This window comes from Eriocheir sinensis, unplaced genomic scaffold (assembly GCF_024679095.1).
Source record: "Eriocheir sinensis breed Jianghai 21 unplaced genomic scaffold, ASM2467909v1 Scaffold3, whole genome shotgun sequence".
Taxonomy (NCBI): Eukaryota; Metazoa; Arthropoda; class Malacostraca; order Decapoda; family Varunidae; genus Eriocheir; species Eriocheir sinensis.
This window is the reverse complement of record NW_026111609.1, coordinates 2,242,176-2,256,957: the sequence shown is the minus strand read 5'-3', so window position 1 is coordinate 2,256,957 and position 14,782 is coordinate 2,242,176. Positions and strand designations below refer to the sequence as shown.

The window sequence follows — 14,782 nt, the reverse complement described above, 5'->3', positions numbered from 1 at the left end:
GCTGTCTCGGCTATAACCTCGCCCCAGTGGGCGCGGCTGTCGCTCAGCAAGTGCTGGTGAAGTGTAAGTTGAAGCTGTTTGTGGTGTTCGTAAAGTGGGTGGGTCCAGCCGTTGGTGTTGGCTTCGTGTTGGATGGCTGTGTGCTGGGCGATGAGGGTGCGTGTTGTGTGGCTGAAATGGGAATGGGTAAGTGTTTTGTGTCGAGTGGTTGGGATGTTGGTCTGCACCGCCGTCTCCACGGCGTTGTACCATGCTTGTGTATAGATGTCAATGTAGTCGATGGAGGCTGCGGGGTTAATTGGAGCGTCCCCGAGCTTCTCTGACACGTCAGCCTTAAACTGGGCCCAGTCTGCTCGAGAGAAGAGGGGTCTGGGCCGTGTAGGGATCTGTATTGGGTTGGTGGAGAGGGTGAGGATGACGGGGATGTGGTCACTCATGGTCATGGGGCCTTGAGTGATGGCGATGTTATGATAGGTATGATTGTTGGTGAGGATGATGTCTGGAGTGGTAGCTGTGTTGTGGGCTATGTATGTGGGGAAGTGGGGTCCAATGTGTTGAATTGTTCTGTGTGTGATGAGGTGTTGGATCTGTCGGCCTTTTGTGTTCAAAGTGTAGCCGAGTGTTGGGTGGTTGGCGTTCAGGTCGGCAATCATATATACAGGGATCTGTCTCCGAAAGATTCTGGTGAAATCGGGTATGGGAAGGAAGTTCCTTGAAGGGGGCTGATAGAGGGTGGAGACGATAATTTTGCCCGTGTGTGTGGTCAGTTCTACTGCAAGGGCGTCGGAAGTGAAATCATCAATGAGTTTGAAGTGAAGGCCGTGTTTGATGGCGATCGCGGTGCCATCATTATGAGCGTTTGCGTGGTTTTTTCTGTGGACAGAGTATCCATGTAGTTTGAAACTGGCGCCGTCAGAGACGCCGTGGCCATTGATGAGTATGATGTGGGGGTCCAGATCCCTGTATATATTGGTTAAACCGAATTTGTGCATTGTCCAGCTCAGGACGTTGTGTTGTACGATTTTCAGCTCGTGGGTTTATTTTTTCTTAGTCTATCTTTGTACACGCGGGGGTCTGGGCCAGATGGGCGTGTGGGGGAGTGATGAGTGACATGCTCCGTGACGGACGCGGAGGTGGATTCGAAAGAGGCACTACGTGAGCCGGGCGTAAAGTTGGGTTGATGAGGGGCAGGGGTGACGAGAGGGGAGGCGGGGGGTGAGGTGGAGGGGGAAGAGGTGGGGGATTGTGGTAGGGTTGTTGTGGTGCTTGCTGGGGAGGCTGGTGCCGAGGAGTGGGAGGCCGCCTGGCTAGTGGGTGGAGAATCTTCAGTCAGCAGGTCATGGGCAGGAGGTGGCTCAGCAGTGGTAGGAACTTGGGCAGGTGCTGGTTGAGTGGCAGGGGCGAACAGTTTTTGGGAGTCTGGAGTCTCCGGGATGATGATGGATGGGAGGTTGTTCGCAGTTAGAATAGAGTTCAACGACGACTCGTAGCTCCCTGGCGAAATCGCGTTTTGGAAGTGTGCGTGTGTCACGCACGTGATGATGGTGTTGATAGTGGAGGGCAGAATGGTGGGCAGGTTGGTGGGGAGGGCGGGCACCAGCGTCGGCGAAGGAGGGGCGGATGCGGCGGCCCCGCTGTAGGTGAGGGATTGGCTTGTTTTATTGGCCTCCTTAGTTGCCGTGATCACCTTGCGTCGTTCTGGGCATTTGTATGCCAGGGTACGGTGGTTGCCCCCGCAGTTCAGACAATGTTTCTCTTGGGAGGGGCAGGAGCCGAACCGGTGGCCCTCCGTCCCGCACTCTGAGCAGAGGAGGAAGTTTGCAGGTTTGGGGCAGTCTTTTGATGTGTGGGAGCCTAGTTTATAGCAGCGCATGCAGGTGGTGACGGGGATGTATTCCTCCTGCTGGATTTGGTGGGGGGGGATGCGCAGGTTGAACATCTTGAGCCCCTGTTCAGTTGATTTGAGTGCTGCGGCACTGTTTGTGAAAGTAATTTTCAAGATGGGGGCAGAGGGGAACGGGTACACCATGTCGACGTTCCCGTCCGCGAAGAGGTTGTGTTTCTCTAGCTCTGCCTGAATGCATGGCGGGTCGCGTCGCTTGATGTCTGGGTCAACTCCAAACAGCAGGACGGTCCGCTGAGCTTTTAGGTCCGGGGGCAAGATTGGGTGGAATCCGCCATTGCGCAGAGCTGTCATGCATCCGTCACCGAAGATGACGTCAGTCTCCCGCTCCAGGCTGGTGGTGACGATGAATCCGTCTGGGATGGGTGTGGCGCTGGTGGCGTAGACATCCTGTTGACTGAGGATGTCGAGGAGGGAGGTACGGGTGTCGGTGTTGGGGGTGCGGTGTTTTATTTTGACACGAGTCATGGTGGCATCGTTTTCTAGGGAGAGGTGGCCCTGCCTGCTAGGTCTGGTTGTTCAGATGGTGACCCAGCTGCTACAAGCTGGTGCCCCCCAGACTTAGTCCTAACCCTATTAGAAAGTGTGACCTCACCTGCCTGTAGCGTTGGACCCGCTATCACGGGCTCCGCCAGGGCATCGTAGGGTGCTCTTGCTTTAGGACTTCTGGGGTCTTTTAAGGTCCCCCAGGCCCCGCAACCAAGAGCGGAAAGAAAAGAAAGGTAGTAGTGGAAGGGAAAGCCTGTCTGAACCTCTCGTGTCCAGCAGAGCACAAGGAAACGTTCCGCAAGTCCGGGGGGTTACCTCCAATCCGGCCTCGTGCGGGAACGTCACTTGCGTCTGCCGGGGCAAGATCAAGACAGAGTCAATGGTTCTCCTTTGTCGCCCAGAACGGGGAATTAGGAAGCAGCAGCAGCAGCAGCAGCAGCGACAGCAGCTGTAGCGTCAGCAGCAGAGTCCTGAAGGCAGCAGTAGAAGTGGCAGCAGAAGGGAGTGTGGAGTTTTTTCGGCAATCTTCACTCACGGCGCCTGGCCCGCTCCGGGTGGAGCGCGGACCAATGGGGAAGCGCGGTCGAGGTGGTGGTTGCTTTAATAGTTTATTGGTAACCTTTACATAAGAATTACAGAAAAAAATAAACATGAAAAATTACAAAAATAATCAGCTACCAAAGCAGGCTCTAAACTAGCAGCCTGCCCGATGTACAGTACATACATTACATTTGATACAAAGTTCACAGAATTTCACGTGGGGGGAGATGTCTTTTTATTCAATGGTCACCGGCGTAGTAGCTTTCAAGCTCCGCGTCGGTGAGGTCTCTGTCTTCGTTGAGGAAGAAGTCGTCGTCCACTTCTACGACATCGACATCATCCTCCGAGACGGCATCCTCCTCGTATGTCGCCCACTCAACCTCCTGTTTGTGGTCGAAGTGGCTTGGTAGGTTATCCAGTGGGCGGGCCGTGCGAATGGCCTCAGGGAGCGGCTTCCCTTCACGGAGTGCCCTCCTCACTAGGGGGAGGGCTGTCTCGTGCGGGATCCTCTCGAACCTGGCCTCCTCCTCTTGCTCAGTGAGGTGCTCGTAGCGGATCAGAAGATCCACAAGCCCTCACTGAAGGTGTAGATCCGTGGGGTCTGGGTCGCCTGGCAGCTACTGGGGCCTCAGGTGCTGGCTCCTCCGTAGTCGTCGGCGCGTCCCTCGTCTCAGGTGTCTGGTCCCTGGTCCTCTTTTTCTTCTTGCTGGCGGGTACCTCCGGGGACATAGCTGGGGGTGTCACCTCAGCGGTCACCGCTGCAGTCTCCGTCCTCGTTAGACGTGGTGGGTCCACCTCCATCTCCCTAGCGGGAGACTTTGGTGTCGGGACGCTCTGCTCCGTGGGTCCCGGCTTCCTCCTCCGTCTGCGGCGCCTCCTCTTCCGTCCTTCTCCGTGGGGTGTCGTCCTTTCCTCAGTGGGCGGCTGCATAGGCCGCGCTGCTGCCGGGTCCGCCGAAGACGTCGTCCTCCGCAGCTTAGCACCCGGATTCTGCAGAGCCGAGCGGGGCACCTGCGGTTCCAGGCATGGTGCCCGGAACTGCAGTTCGGGCACACAGCCACCGGGCGCGCCACACCTTCGCGAAGACGGCGAACGCAGTCCCTCGTGGCGTGGTCCCTGCTGCACACGCCGCACAGCTCCTCCGTCCTGGTACACTGTTGCTGCCAGGCCGAAGGCCTGGCACTTGTAACAGCGCACAGGCTCCGGCACATAGCGGCGGCAGGTAAACGTCCCCAGCAACCGAGGTCCAGCGAGGCGGGGACACGTCCCGCAGCGTCAGCTGCTCCGGGTGGGCAGGCGTCGTCCGTGGCCGGCGTTGTAGTGGCACCTCACTGCAGCTGCAACGCAGGGGTGCGCCAACACCGGGTCCAGTGGGAGGTGGGTAGGGTACCCAAGCAGGATACCCTTCACCGCCGCCTCCTTTTTCTCCAGGGTAATGCCGTGGGTTCGTCCTGCAGCAATCTCGTCCAGGGTGGTGGCGTGGTCCCAGTCCCACGCACGGATGAGGAAGTCCCCCGCGCGGGAGACCGTCACCCGGAGTCGCAGCTTCCGCTCGTCCTCCATCCACCGAATGGCCTGGTAGTGGGTGCTGAAGTCCGAAGACACCAGCCTCCACTCCGGCAGGGGTCCGCTCGATCGGTCCTCCCCGCCGTCCTCGTGAAGCGTCCTCCTTCGGGCCCGCTTGCTCTGCACGCGGGTCCATCCGTCCCCGTCGTCAGGAGCAGACTCCGTGGGCCGCTTCCGTCTTGCCGCCATAGCAGAGGCGGGAGCTGAAAGCTCAACCGGGCCGTCTGCAGCGGCAAGTCAGGGAGAGCAGCAGTGAGGAGAGAGGGTCTGCACTCACTGCTGTCTGTGCTGGAACTGTGGTGGGCGGGGCGACACGGTCAGGCTCGACCGAGAGCCTGCGATGGTGGGATGCAGGTTGCGCGCGCACCTCCAGGAGCGAGAGCCAATAGGAAGACTGGGAGGCCAGTGGCTGCTTCCAGGCTCGGCTTCTTTTTTGTCAGGATACTCCAACGCTGCGTGCGCAGCCCCCTGTGGCGGCAGCCAATGGGAAGGCGCGCCAGTCGTATATTCTTCTTCAACCGCTCGTCCTCTTCTTCTTCTTCTTCCTCGGTGGCCGGTTGCTTGCTTGCTTGCTTTTAGGTTTACCCCCTAAAAAGGGGGAACGGGCCTTTGTCACTGTGGACGGCCCGTTGCAGAGGGGAACCCGCCGCGGGCGTGCGGCGGGTGGGGGAGCCCTTCCGTCGCCGCCTCAGCCACGGGTATAAACCGGGGGGCAGCGACGAAGGAACGGGCCCTCCGAGCTCTGGCTCAGGAGCAGCCCGCTCGTGTGGGCGAGCAATGCAAGCTCGTTGCGGGAGCCTCCGCCGCCGCCACAGCCACGGGTAACAGCCGGCGAGCAGCGACGGAGGCACGGGCTCTCTGGGCAGGCGCCCAGCAGACACCCGTAGCGGTGCACGGGCGAGCAGCCGACCGATCGACTTGACTGCCGCGGTGGGGCCCTAAGCGAGGATGACCAAGCGGGTCAACCACGCCGCAGCAGAAGGACCCCCCGGCCGCTCGCCCGAGGAGTGCTGGCGGTCCACTCGGTGGCCGGTGCTTTTTCGCCCTATATATAGTGCAGCGCAGGATCGGAGGGCGGGGACGGCCCGGCGAGCCTGCCAATGGGAGCGCGCGCCGCCACGCGTCCCCGCGATCCCGATCGAGCGGCGCCGCCATAAAGGGGGGAATCCGGGTGCGGCAGCCACCACGCGTGGAGCCGGCGCTGCCCCTCCCGGTTGAACATAGTGGATCGGGGAATCCAGCGTCAGGAGGAGTGGCGTGCGGCCCACAACCCCTCTCGGCCGGCGTGGACCGGTCGTTCCCGCTCGAGGTCCCAGCGTCGGCCTGCCCCACCCGGTCAGACAACGCTCGCCTCCCGGGAGCACTTCCCGGCCCTCCCACCACCGGCCACGTCTCGCGGCAACGCTGCTCCGGCTGTGCCGCCGCCAGCCACGCCTCCTCCACCGCCCGCCACGCAACCCCACCCGGCCTCCTCCTCAACACAAGCCCTTCCCCCACGCCCGGCATCCGCCTCGGTCCCCTCCACGCAGCTCACTCCCGCAGTGCCCCCACCGGCCCTCCCCCAGCGCGTAAGGCGTCGGAGGAACCGCGGGCCGCGCCCCCCCGTGATCGCGCCAGCTGCACCCCTGGTTCCTCCTCCCGGCCATGTCCTGGTCACCAGGGCTGCACTAGAGGGGATGCTGGCGAGCTTCGCTCTGGCGCTAACCGGCCTCCTAAAGCTAACACCGGACGAGGCGGCGCTGCGAGTCATCGCGAAGGCGACGGTGGAGGAGTGTTTCCCCACCATCGACAGTCCGGTCGCGTCTCCCGCCACCCCGCTGCAAACTCCAGTTGCTGCGCCTCCAGCTGTGCAGGCCCCTGTCCGCGGGGACGCTCCACCTCCCGCGGCGGAGGCCCGCATGGAGGTCGACGCGCCCTCCCGGGCAGCAGTGGCACCTGCCGTCTCGGTGGCCCAACCAGCGCAGGCGTCCCAGACAGCCAAGCCCCGCTCACACATCCCAGTGCAGGCGGCTCCGACCCGCTCCCGCATCCCGCAGCCCAAAGGCATTGTGACCCCGAAGCGCCGGGGGCCGGCCCCCTCGCGCGCGGCGGCCCCTGTGATCGCCCCGGGGACCTCCTCGGCGACCGACCGCTAAGTGTTCTGCAGTGGAACGTGTGCGGCGTGCGCGGCAAGGTTAACCTCCTGCGAGCTGCGATCGGCACCGACGGCTTTGACGTCATCCTATTACAGGAGACGCTCCTTCGGGAGGGCCAGTCGGTGCCCTTCAAGGGCTACAGGGCCTTTTACCTCCCTGCCGTCGCCGGTGCGGCGCGTGGGTGTTGTATCTTGGTCAGGGATGTACTTCCCTGTTCTCGAGTGCATCGCCCCGTGCTGTGCGGTGCCGGTGTGGAGGTATTGGCAGTCAAGGTGACCTTGCCGAGCGCGTGTGTCGCGTTCTACTGCGTGTACAGTGGGCCGCGGGCCGAGCCCGACTACACTGAACTCCTCTCCCTGGCTAATGACGAACCCACCTTCATCGGGGTGATTTCAACGCCCACCATGAAAGGTGTGGGAGTAGGGGGAGGAACCGCGCAGGGCGCCACCTTGCCTCGGCCTTGGAGGACGTTCCTGGGGTTGCGCTCCTCAACACCGGGGTGCCCACGCACATGGCTGGTGGCGTCCTGACCTCAGCTTTGTGTCGCAGCCACTTGCAGTCGACGCGACGTGGACCCTCCACCCGCACCTCGCGAGCGACCATTTCGCCTCCGTTGTTGCACTCCCTGTCCCGCCGCCTGTGTTACCACAGCGGCCTCCTCGCTGGAACCTGCGCCGGGCTGACTGGCCTCGGTTCCGCGGGGCCGTCGCCCGTCGTCTGGCCGCCACCATCCGACCCGACGACCTCGAGGCGGCGGACGCGCGCCTGGTTGACGCCTTCACAGCAGCTGCTGATGAGGCGATCCCCCTCCTCCGGCCTGTGGCGGTGGTCCACCGTGACAGGTGGTACTATACCGAGGAGGTGAGGGAGGCGAACCACCGAGTCAACCAGGCCCGTAAGCTTAACAGGAGAGTCAACACGGAGGCGACGCGAGGCTTGCTGCGCGCTGCTGTCCGTCGCGCCAGGGAAACCGCCGACCGGGTGCAGGAGGAGCACTGGCTGGCGTGGTGCGAGGACTTGACGGCTGTACGTCCGCTGCAGTCCTCTGGCGGAAGCTGAGGGCCGTCGCCGGGGTGCCGTTGCGCGCCCAGCTCTACACCCACAGCCCCAGGCCGAGGCGGAGCGGCTCGTTGCCACCTTCTCCTCCGTGCTGCTTCCGCCCGGCTTCCGGCCCACACTCGCGACCTGCTGAGGGAGGCGAACCCGGAGAGTAGCCGCCTTCAGGGAGGCCTGCCTACAGGCGCATGTCACTGACGCGCCTATAGAGCTCTGGGAGCTGGAGCGGGCCATCCCCAGGAAGGACACCGCCACCGGAGTCGACAGGATCCCCTACTCCTTCCTGGCGAACGCTGGCCCGGACATGCTGGCGGAGGTTCTGGGACTCTTTAACAGGTCCTTCGAGCTCGGAGCACTGCCAGCCTCCTGGAAGCTGGCCACCATCGTTCCCATCCCCAAGAGTGGAGACGGGCTCCAACATCGCCCGATCTCCTCCTAAGCTGCCTCGGCAAGTGTATGGAGCGAGTCCTGCTTCCGCGCCTTCAGTGGGCGATGGGCCCTCCATCACCACCTCTTTGCCTTCCGCCGGGGCAGGGGCACCAGGGACTGCATCTCCACCTCCTCTCTGGTGTCTTGGGGAGACGGGCGGTGGTGGTATTTCGACCTCGAGAAAGCTTTTGAGCTCGCCTCAGCCCCAGCCATGCTCTCCATTCTCGCTGAACGGGCGTCCGTGGCCGCCTGCTGGCGTGGGTGGGCCATTATCTGGAGGACGGAGAGCGGCCGTCCGATTTCAGGGCCATACGTCCGCGATAGAGACTTTTGAGAACGGCACGCCTCAGGGTGGCGTCCTGAGCCCCGTGCTGTTCAATCTGCTCGTCGAGAAGTTGGCGGCCCTTCCGACGAGCGGAACCGCAAGAGTCCTATCGTATGCGGACGATGTGGCCCTGGTGGTGTGGGGCCCCAACCAGGTGGCCTGCGCCCGCCAGCTCCTCCGCCGGCTGACTCAGACGTGCGCCGCCCTAGGGCTGGTCGTCAACAGGACTAAGACAAAGGCCATGGCCTTCCGCCACGGCCACCTTCCTGAGCCCTTCGACCTCGAGGGTACGCCCGTGCCGTGGGTGCACACTTACACGTACCGCGGTGTCACTGTTGACTCCAGCCTGTCCTTTGGCCCGCACATCGCCCGTGTGCGTGACGAGGTCCGGCGGCGCACGAAGGTGATGAGGTCCCTTGCCAGAACAGCGTGTGGGTCTGGGGACAGGGTCCTGCGGACTTTCTACATCCAGGGCGTTCGGTCCTGTATTGATTATGGGACGCCGTGCCTGCTGACGGTGGGTCCGGCGGCGCTTAGGCCGCTGGAGACAGCTCAGAACGCCGCCCTCCGCGTCATCATTGGCGCCCCCATGTGGACGAAATGCGTGCCTCCGGGCGGAGGCACGCGTGCAGCGTCGCCGCGAGAGTCACCCAACTCAGTGGGGCATCTGGCGGCGCTGCTCAGATGCATGGGGGCGGAGCAGCTCCGTGCCTCCGTCGGGCAGGCCCTCCTGCAGGACCCTCTCCTGTTCCGCAAGAGAACGTGGGCGACTGTGGCGGCGGCCACGATTCGCAATAGCGAACTCCCCCACGCCCTTGTGACGGCTGTGGACGCCCCCCACCCCACCGACGGTGCCCGCCCCCCGGGGGAGCCGGCTGCCTTAACAGCCACCATACGGCCGCTCGCCAAAAGGAAGGCCCTCCTCACCCCTCTGGAGTTGGCCAGGGAGGCAGACAGCAGAGAGCGGGAAGCAGCGCACCCTGGAGCCTCCGTGTACTTCACGGACGGCTCCGTCAACCACCAGACGGGGGCTGTCGGCGCTGCTTTTGTGTGCGGTGGGGTCACTGCTGTTTTTCGTCTGCCAGACGGTTGTTCCTCCACCCAGGCTGAGCTGGCAGCCATTGGCGGGGCGCTGGATCATGCAGTGGAAGGGGGTCGGGGCCCTGTCTTGATCCACTGCGATTCAGTCCCTGCCATCCGCTTTTCTGCTACAGGACCCCCCGCGCGACAACGTGTCTCCTCACCTCCATCCTTGCGAGGCTGGCAGAGTTGAGAGGAGCGGGGCGCCCTGTAAAAGTTAACTGGTTGCCCAGCCACTCGGGCGTGGCAGGCAACGAGGCGGCGGACGGCGCTGCTGCTGAGGCAACGCTCCTGCCTGCTGTCACGCGGCCTGTTGTGGTTAGCCTTGCCCAAGTGAAGAGGGCCATGGCCGCACGATCTGCTACTGGGGTCGTCAGGGAGCTGGAGGAGGCCCTGGCTGCGGGCTCGCCGTCCGCGTTTTGGTACTCGGCGGCCACTAACACCGGCGCCCGCCAGCTGCCGCCAAATCTGCCGAGACGGGAGGCATCCAACATCCGCCGCCTCCGTCTCGGCTACAAATGTGCGTCGGTCCTTCACCCGGATGACCCTGTCCCTGTCGAGTGCCCGTACTGCGAGGAGGAGGTCCTCCAGCCGCTCCTCCACTACCTCCTCGAGTGCGGTGCGACGCGCAACCTGCTTCCAAACCGGGAGGGGCTCTCAGCGCCAGCCTTGGTGGGGGCCCTGGACGACAGGGCGCTTACTGCCCTAGTGCGGGCATATGAGCCGCCCAGGTAGGCTCTCTGTTCTGTATATATGGGCGTGTTAGTGCGTGTATGTATGTGTGGGTGTTTGTGTGTGAGTATGTGCGTGAATGAATTTTTAAGTCAGCTACAGGACGCCTGGTGCGCCTGTGCCCCAACCCACTTAGTGGGAAGGGGTGTTAACAATCTATATATGTGCGTACATTGGCGTGTGTGTGCGCGTGTGTATGTATTTCTGTACCTGCACACGTGCGCGCGGCGTGCCGTGTATGCACATATATAGCCCCAGCCATGACTGCGACGGGCCGTCGTAGTCGACAAAGGCCCGTTCCCCTTCTTAGGGGTTAATCTTAAAGGAAGGAAGGTGCGGCAGTGGACCGCCAGCACTCCTCGGGCGAGCAGCCGGGGGGTCCTTCTGCTGCGGCGTGGTTGACCCGCTTGGTCATCCTCGCCTAGGGCCCCACCGCGGCAGTCAAGTCGATCGGTCGGCTGCTCGCCCGTGCACCGCTACGGGTGTCTGCTGGGCGCCTGCCCAGAGAGCCCGTGCCTCCGTCGCTGCTCGCCGGCTGTTACCCGTGGCTGTGGCGGCGGCGGAGGCTCCCGCTACGAGCTTGCATTGCTCGCCCACACGAGCGGGCTGCTCCTTGAGCCAGAGCTCGGAGGGCCCGTTCCTCCGTCGCTGCCCCCCGGTTTATACCCGTGGCTGAGGCGGCGACGGAAGGGCTCCCCCACCCGCCGCACGCCCGCGGCGGGTTCCCCTCTGCGACGGGCCGTCCACTGTGACAAAGGCCCGTTCCCCCTTTTTAGGGGGTAAATCTGAAAAGGAAAGGAAGGAAGGGTGCGGCCCGGCAACATTCGCTCGCCGTCTGGGAACGAAGAAGCAGACATGCCCCCCAAAGCATCAGGAAAGGCCGCCAAGAAGGCTGGCAAGGCCCAGAAGGCCATCGCCAAGGGTGACAAGAAGAAGAAGCGCAGGAGGAAGGAGAGCTACTCCATCTACATCTACAAGGTGCTCAAGCAGGTCCACCCCGACACCGGCGTCTCCTCCAAGGCCATGTCCATCATGAACTCCTTCGTGAACGACATCTTCGAGCGCATCGCCGCCGAGGCCTCTCGCCTGGCCCATTACAACAAGCGCTCCACCATCACCAGTCGGGAGATCCAGACGGCCGTCCGTCTCCTCCTGCCCGGTGAGCTGGCCAAGCACGCCGTGTCCGAAGGCACCAAGGCCGTCACCAAGTACACCTCCTCCAAATAAGCAACCCACCAACTTGCTTGCACTGGAGAAGAACCGGCTCCATCGGAGCCACAAACTATTTCCCGAAAGAGAACGAAGACGGTTAGTCCCTCCCGCTCTCTCTCTCTCTCTCTCTCTCTCACTCACTCACTCATTGAGCTGACCCACCAAGGGATGCATGGCATCAATAAGCGGACCGAGTCCCGCCAGTGCTCGCCAAACCGCGACCAAGGCTTGAAATCGCCAATGCTTCTCTCGGTCGTTTGTTGTTTGCTGCAGGGGATCGCGATGAGCGATATATGCCTACATAGCAGCCGTCATCAGTAGTTAGTGATTCCGCCCCTCCGTTTATATTTATTTACTTGTTCTGGTAATTCCTGTCTTCCTGCCTGCATGTAGTCCCCACATATTCCCTACTCGTGCACCCGCCAGTTGAAATAAGTTAAGAGATAAATCAAAGCCCCCCAATCAATTGATATGAGATTATGAAGCAGAAGGATATGTGGGAAAGGCAAGCTACTACGTCGGTGACCTGTGAATAACTTGACATTTTTCCATGTGTATATTTTGAACATTTGTATCCTGTGTAACCTATGTACTGTACATCGGGCAGGCTGTTTATTTAGAGCCTGCTTTGATAACCGATTATTTTTGTAATTTTCATGTTTATTTTTATTTTTGTGTCTTATGTAAAAGTTATCAATAAACTATTAAAGCAAAAACACTCAGCGCAGACGGCAGTGAGTGCAGACCCTCTCTCCTCACTGCTGCTCTCCCTGACTTGCCCCTGCAGACGGCCCGGTTGAGCTTTCAGCTCCCGCCTCTGCTATGGCGGCAAGACGGAAGCGGCCCACGGAGTCTGCTCCTGACGACGGGGACGGATGGACCCGCGTGCAGAGCAAGCGGGCCCAAAGGAGGACGCTTCACGAGGACGGCGGGGAGGACCGACCGAGCGGACCCCTGCCGGAGTGGAGGCTGGTGTCTTCGGACTTCAGCACCCACTACCAGGCCATTCGGTGGATGGAGGACGAGCGAAGCTGCGACCTGGGTGACGGTCTCCCGCGCGGGGGACTTCCTCATCCGTGCGTGGGACTGGGACCACGCCACCACCCTGGACGAGATTGCTGCTGGACGGACCCGCGGCATCACCTTGGAGAAAAAGGAGGCGGCGGTGAAGGGTGTCCTGCTTGGATACCCTACCCACCTCCCATTGGACACGGTGTTGGCGCACCCCTGCGTTGCAGCTGCTGTGAGGTGCCACTACAACGCCGGCCACGGACGACGCCTGCCCACCCGGAGCGTGCAGCTGACGCTGCGGGGACGTGTCCCCGCCTCGCTGGACCTCGGATGCTGGGGACGATTTACCTGCCGCTGCTACGTGCCGGAGCCTGTGCGCTGTTTCAAGTGCCAGGCCTTCGGCCACAGGCAGCGGCAGTGTACGAGGACAGAGGAGCTGTGCGGCGTGTGCAGCAGGGACCACGCCACGAGGGACTGCGTTCGCCGCCTTCGGGAAGGTGTGGCGCGCCCGGTGGCTGTGTGCCCCAACTGCAGTTCCGGGCACCATGCCTGGAACCGCAGGTGCCCCGCTCGGCTCTGCAGAATCCCGGGTGCCAAGCTGCGGAGGACGACATCTTCGGCGGACCCGGCAGCAGCGCGGCCTATGAAGCCGCCCACGGAAGAGAGGACGACACCCCACGGAGAAGGACGGAAGAGGAGGCGCCGCTGACGGAGGAGGAGGACGGGACCCACGGAGCAGAGCGTCCCGACACCAAAGTCTCCCGCTAGGGAGATGGAGGTGGACCCACCACGTCTGACGAGGACGGAGACGGCAGCGGCGACAGCCGAGGTGACACCCCCAGCTGTGTCCCCGGAGGTACCCGCCAGCAAGAAAAAGAGGACCAGGGACCAGACACCTGAGACGAGGGACGCGCCGACGACTACGGAGGAGCCAGCACCCCGCGAGGCCCCCAGTAGCTGCCAGGCGACCCAGACCCCACGGATCTACACCTTCAGTGAGGGCGAGCTGGTGGATCTTCTGATCCGCTACGAGCACCTCACTGAGCAAGAGGAGGAGGCCAGGTTCGAGAGGATCCCGCACGAGACAGCCCTCCCCCTAGTGAGGAGGACACTCCGTGAAGGGAAGCCGCTCCCTGCCTCCATCTGCACGGCCCGCCCACTGGGTAACCCCCCACGCCACTTCGATCATAAGCAGGAGGTTGAGTGGGCGACGTATGAGGAAGAAGACGTCTCGGAGGATGAGGTCGACGTCGGAGGCGTGGACGAAGACCTCTTCCTGAATGCAGACAGAGACCTCACCGACGAAGAGCTCGCAAGCTACTACGCCGGTGACCAGTGAATAATATGACATTTTCCCCTGTGTATTTGTGAACATTTGTATCCTGTGTAACCTATGTACTGTACATCGGGCAGGCTGTTTATTGAGAGCCTGCTTTGATAACCGATTATTTTTGTAATTTTCATGTTTATTTTTATTATTATGTCTTATGTAAAAGTTATCAATAAACTATTAAAGCATTAAAGCAAGCAACACTCACGGCACAGTTCCGGCGCAGACAGCAGTGAGTGCAGACCCTCTCTCCTCACTGCTGCTCTCCCTGACTTGCCCCTGCAGACGGCCCGGTTGAGCTTTCAGCTCCCGCCTCTGCTATGGCGGCAAGAAGGAAGCGGCCAACGGAGTCCGCTCCTGACGACGGGGACGGATGGACCCGCGTGCAGAGCAAGTGGGCCCGAAGGAGGACGCTTCACGAGGACGGCGGGGAGGGCCGATCGAGCGGACCCCTGCCGGAGTGGAGGCTGGTGTCTTCGGACTTCAGCACCCACTACCAGGCCATTCGGTGGATGGAGGACGAGCGGAAGCTGCGACTCCGGGTGACGGTCTCCCGCGCGGGGGACTTCCTCATCCGTGCGTGGGACTGGGACCACGCCACCACCCTGGACGAGATTGCTGCTGGACGGACCCACGGCATCACCTTGGAGAAAAAGGAGGCGGCGGTGAAGGGTGTCCTGCTTGGATACCCTACCCACCTCCCATTGGACCCGGTGTTGGCACACCCCTGCGTTGCAGCTGCTGTGAGGTTCCACTACAACGCCGGCCACGGACGACGCCTGCCCACCCGGAGCGTGCAGCTGACGCTGCGTGGACGTGTCCCCGCCTCGCTGGACCTCGGATGCTGGGGACGATTCACCTGCCGCCGCTACGTGCCGGAGCCTGTGCGCTGTTTCAAGTGCCAGGCCTTCGGCCACAGGCAGCGGCAGTGTACGAGGACAGAGGAGCTGTGCGGCGTGTGCAGCAGGGACCAC

General features: G+C 62.2%; 1 protein-coding gene across 1 annotated transcript in view; it reads left to right on the top strand.

Annotated features, from left to right (window-relative positions):
• LOC126991533 (uncharacterized) overlaps positions 1-14,086 on the top strand; it is a 77,134-nt gene extending 63,048 nt beyond the window's left edge. The window contains exon 3 of the mRNA XM_050850274.1: positions 13,335-14,086. Coding sequence (XP_050706231.1) covers positions 13,335-13,817 — 483 coding nt within the window. The 3' untranslated portion in view covers positions 13,818-14,086. The remainder of the gene's footprint in view (positions 1-13,334) is intronic.
• The last annotated feature ends 696 nt before the right edge of the window (positions 14,087-14,782 follow it).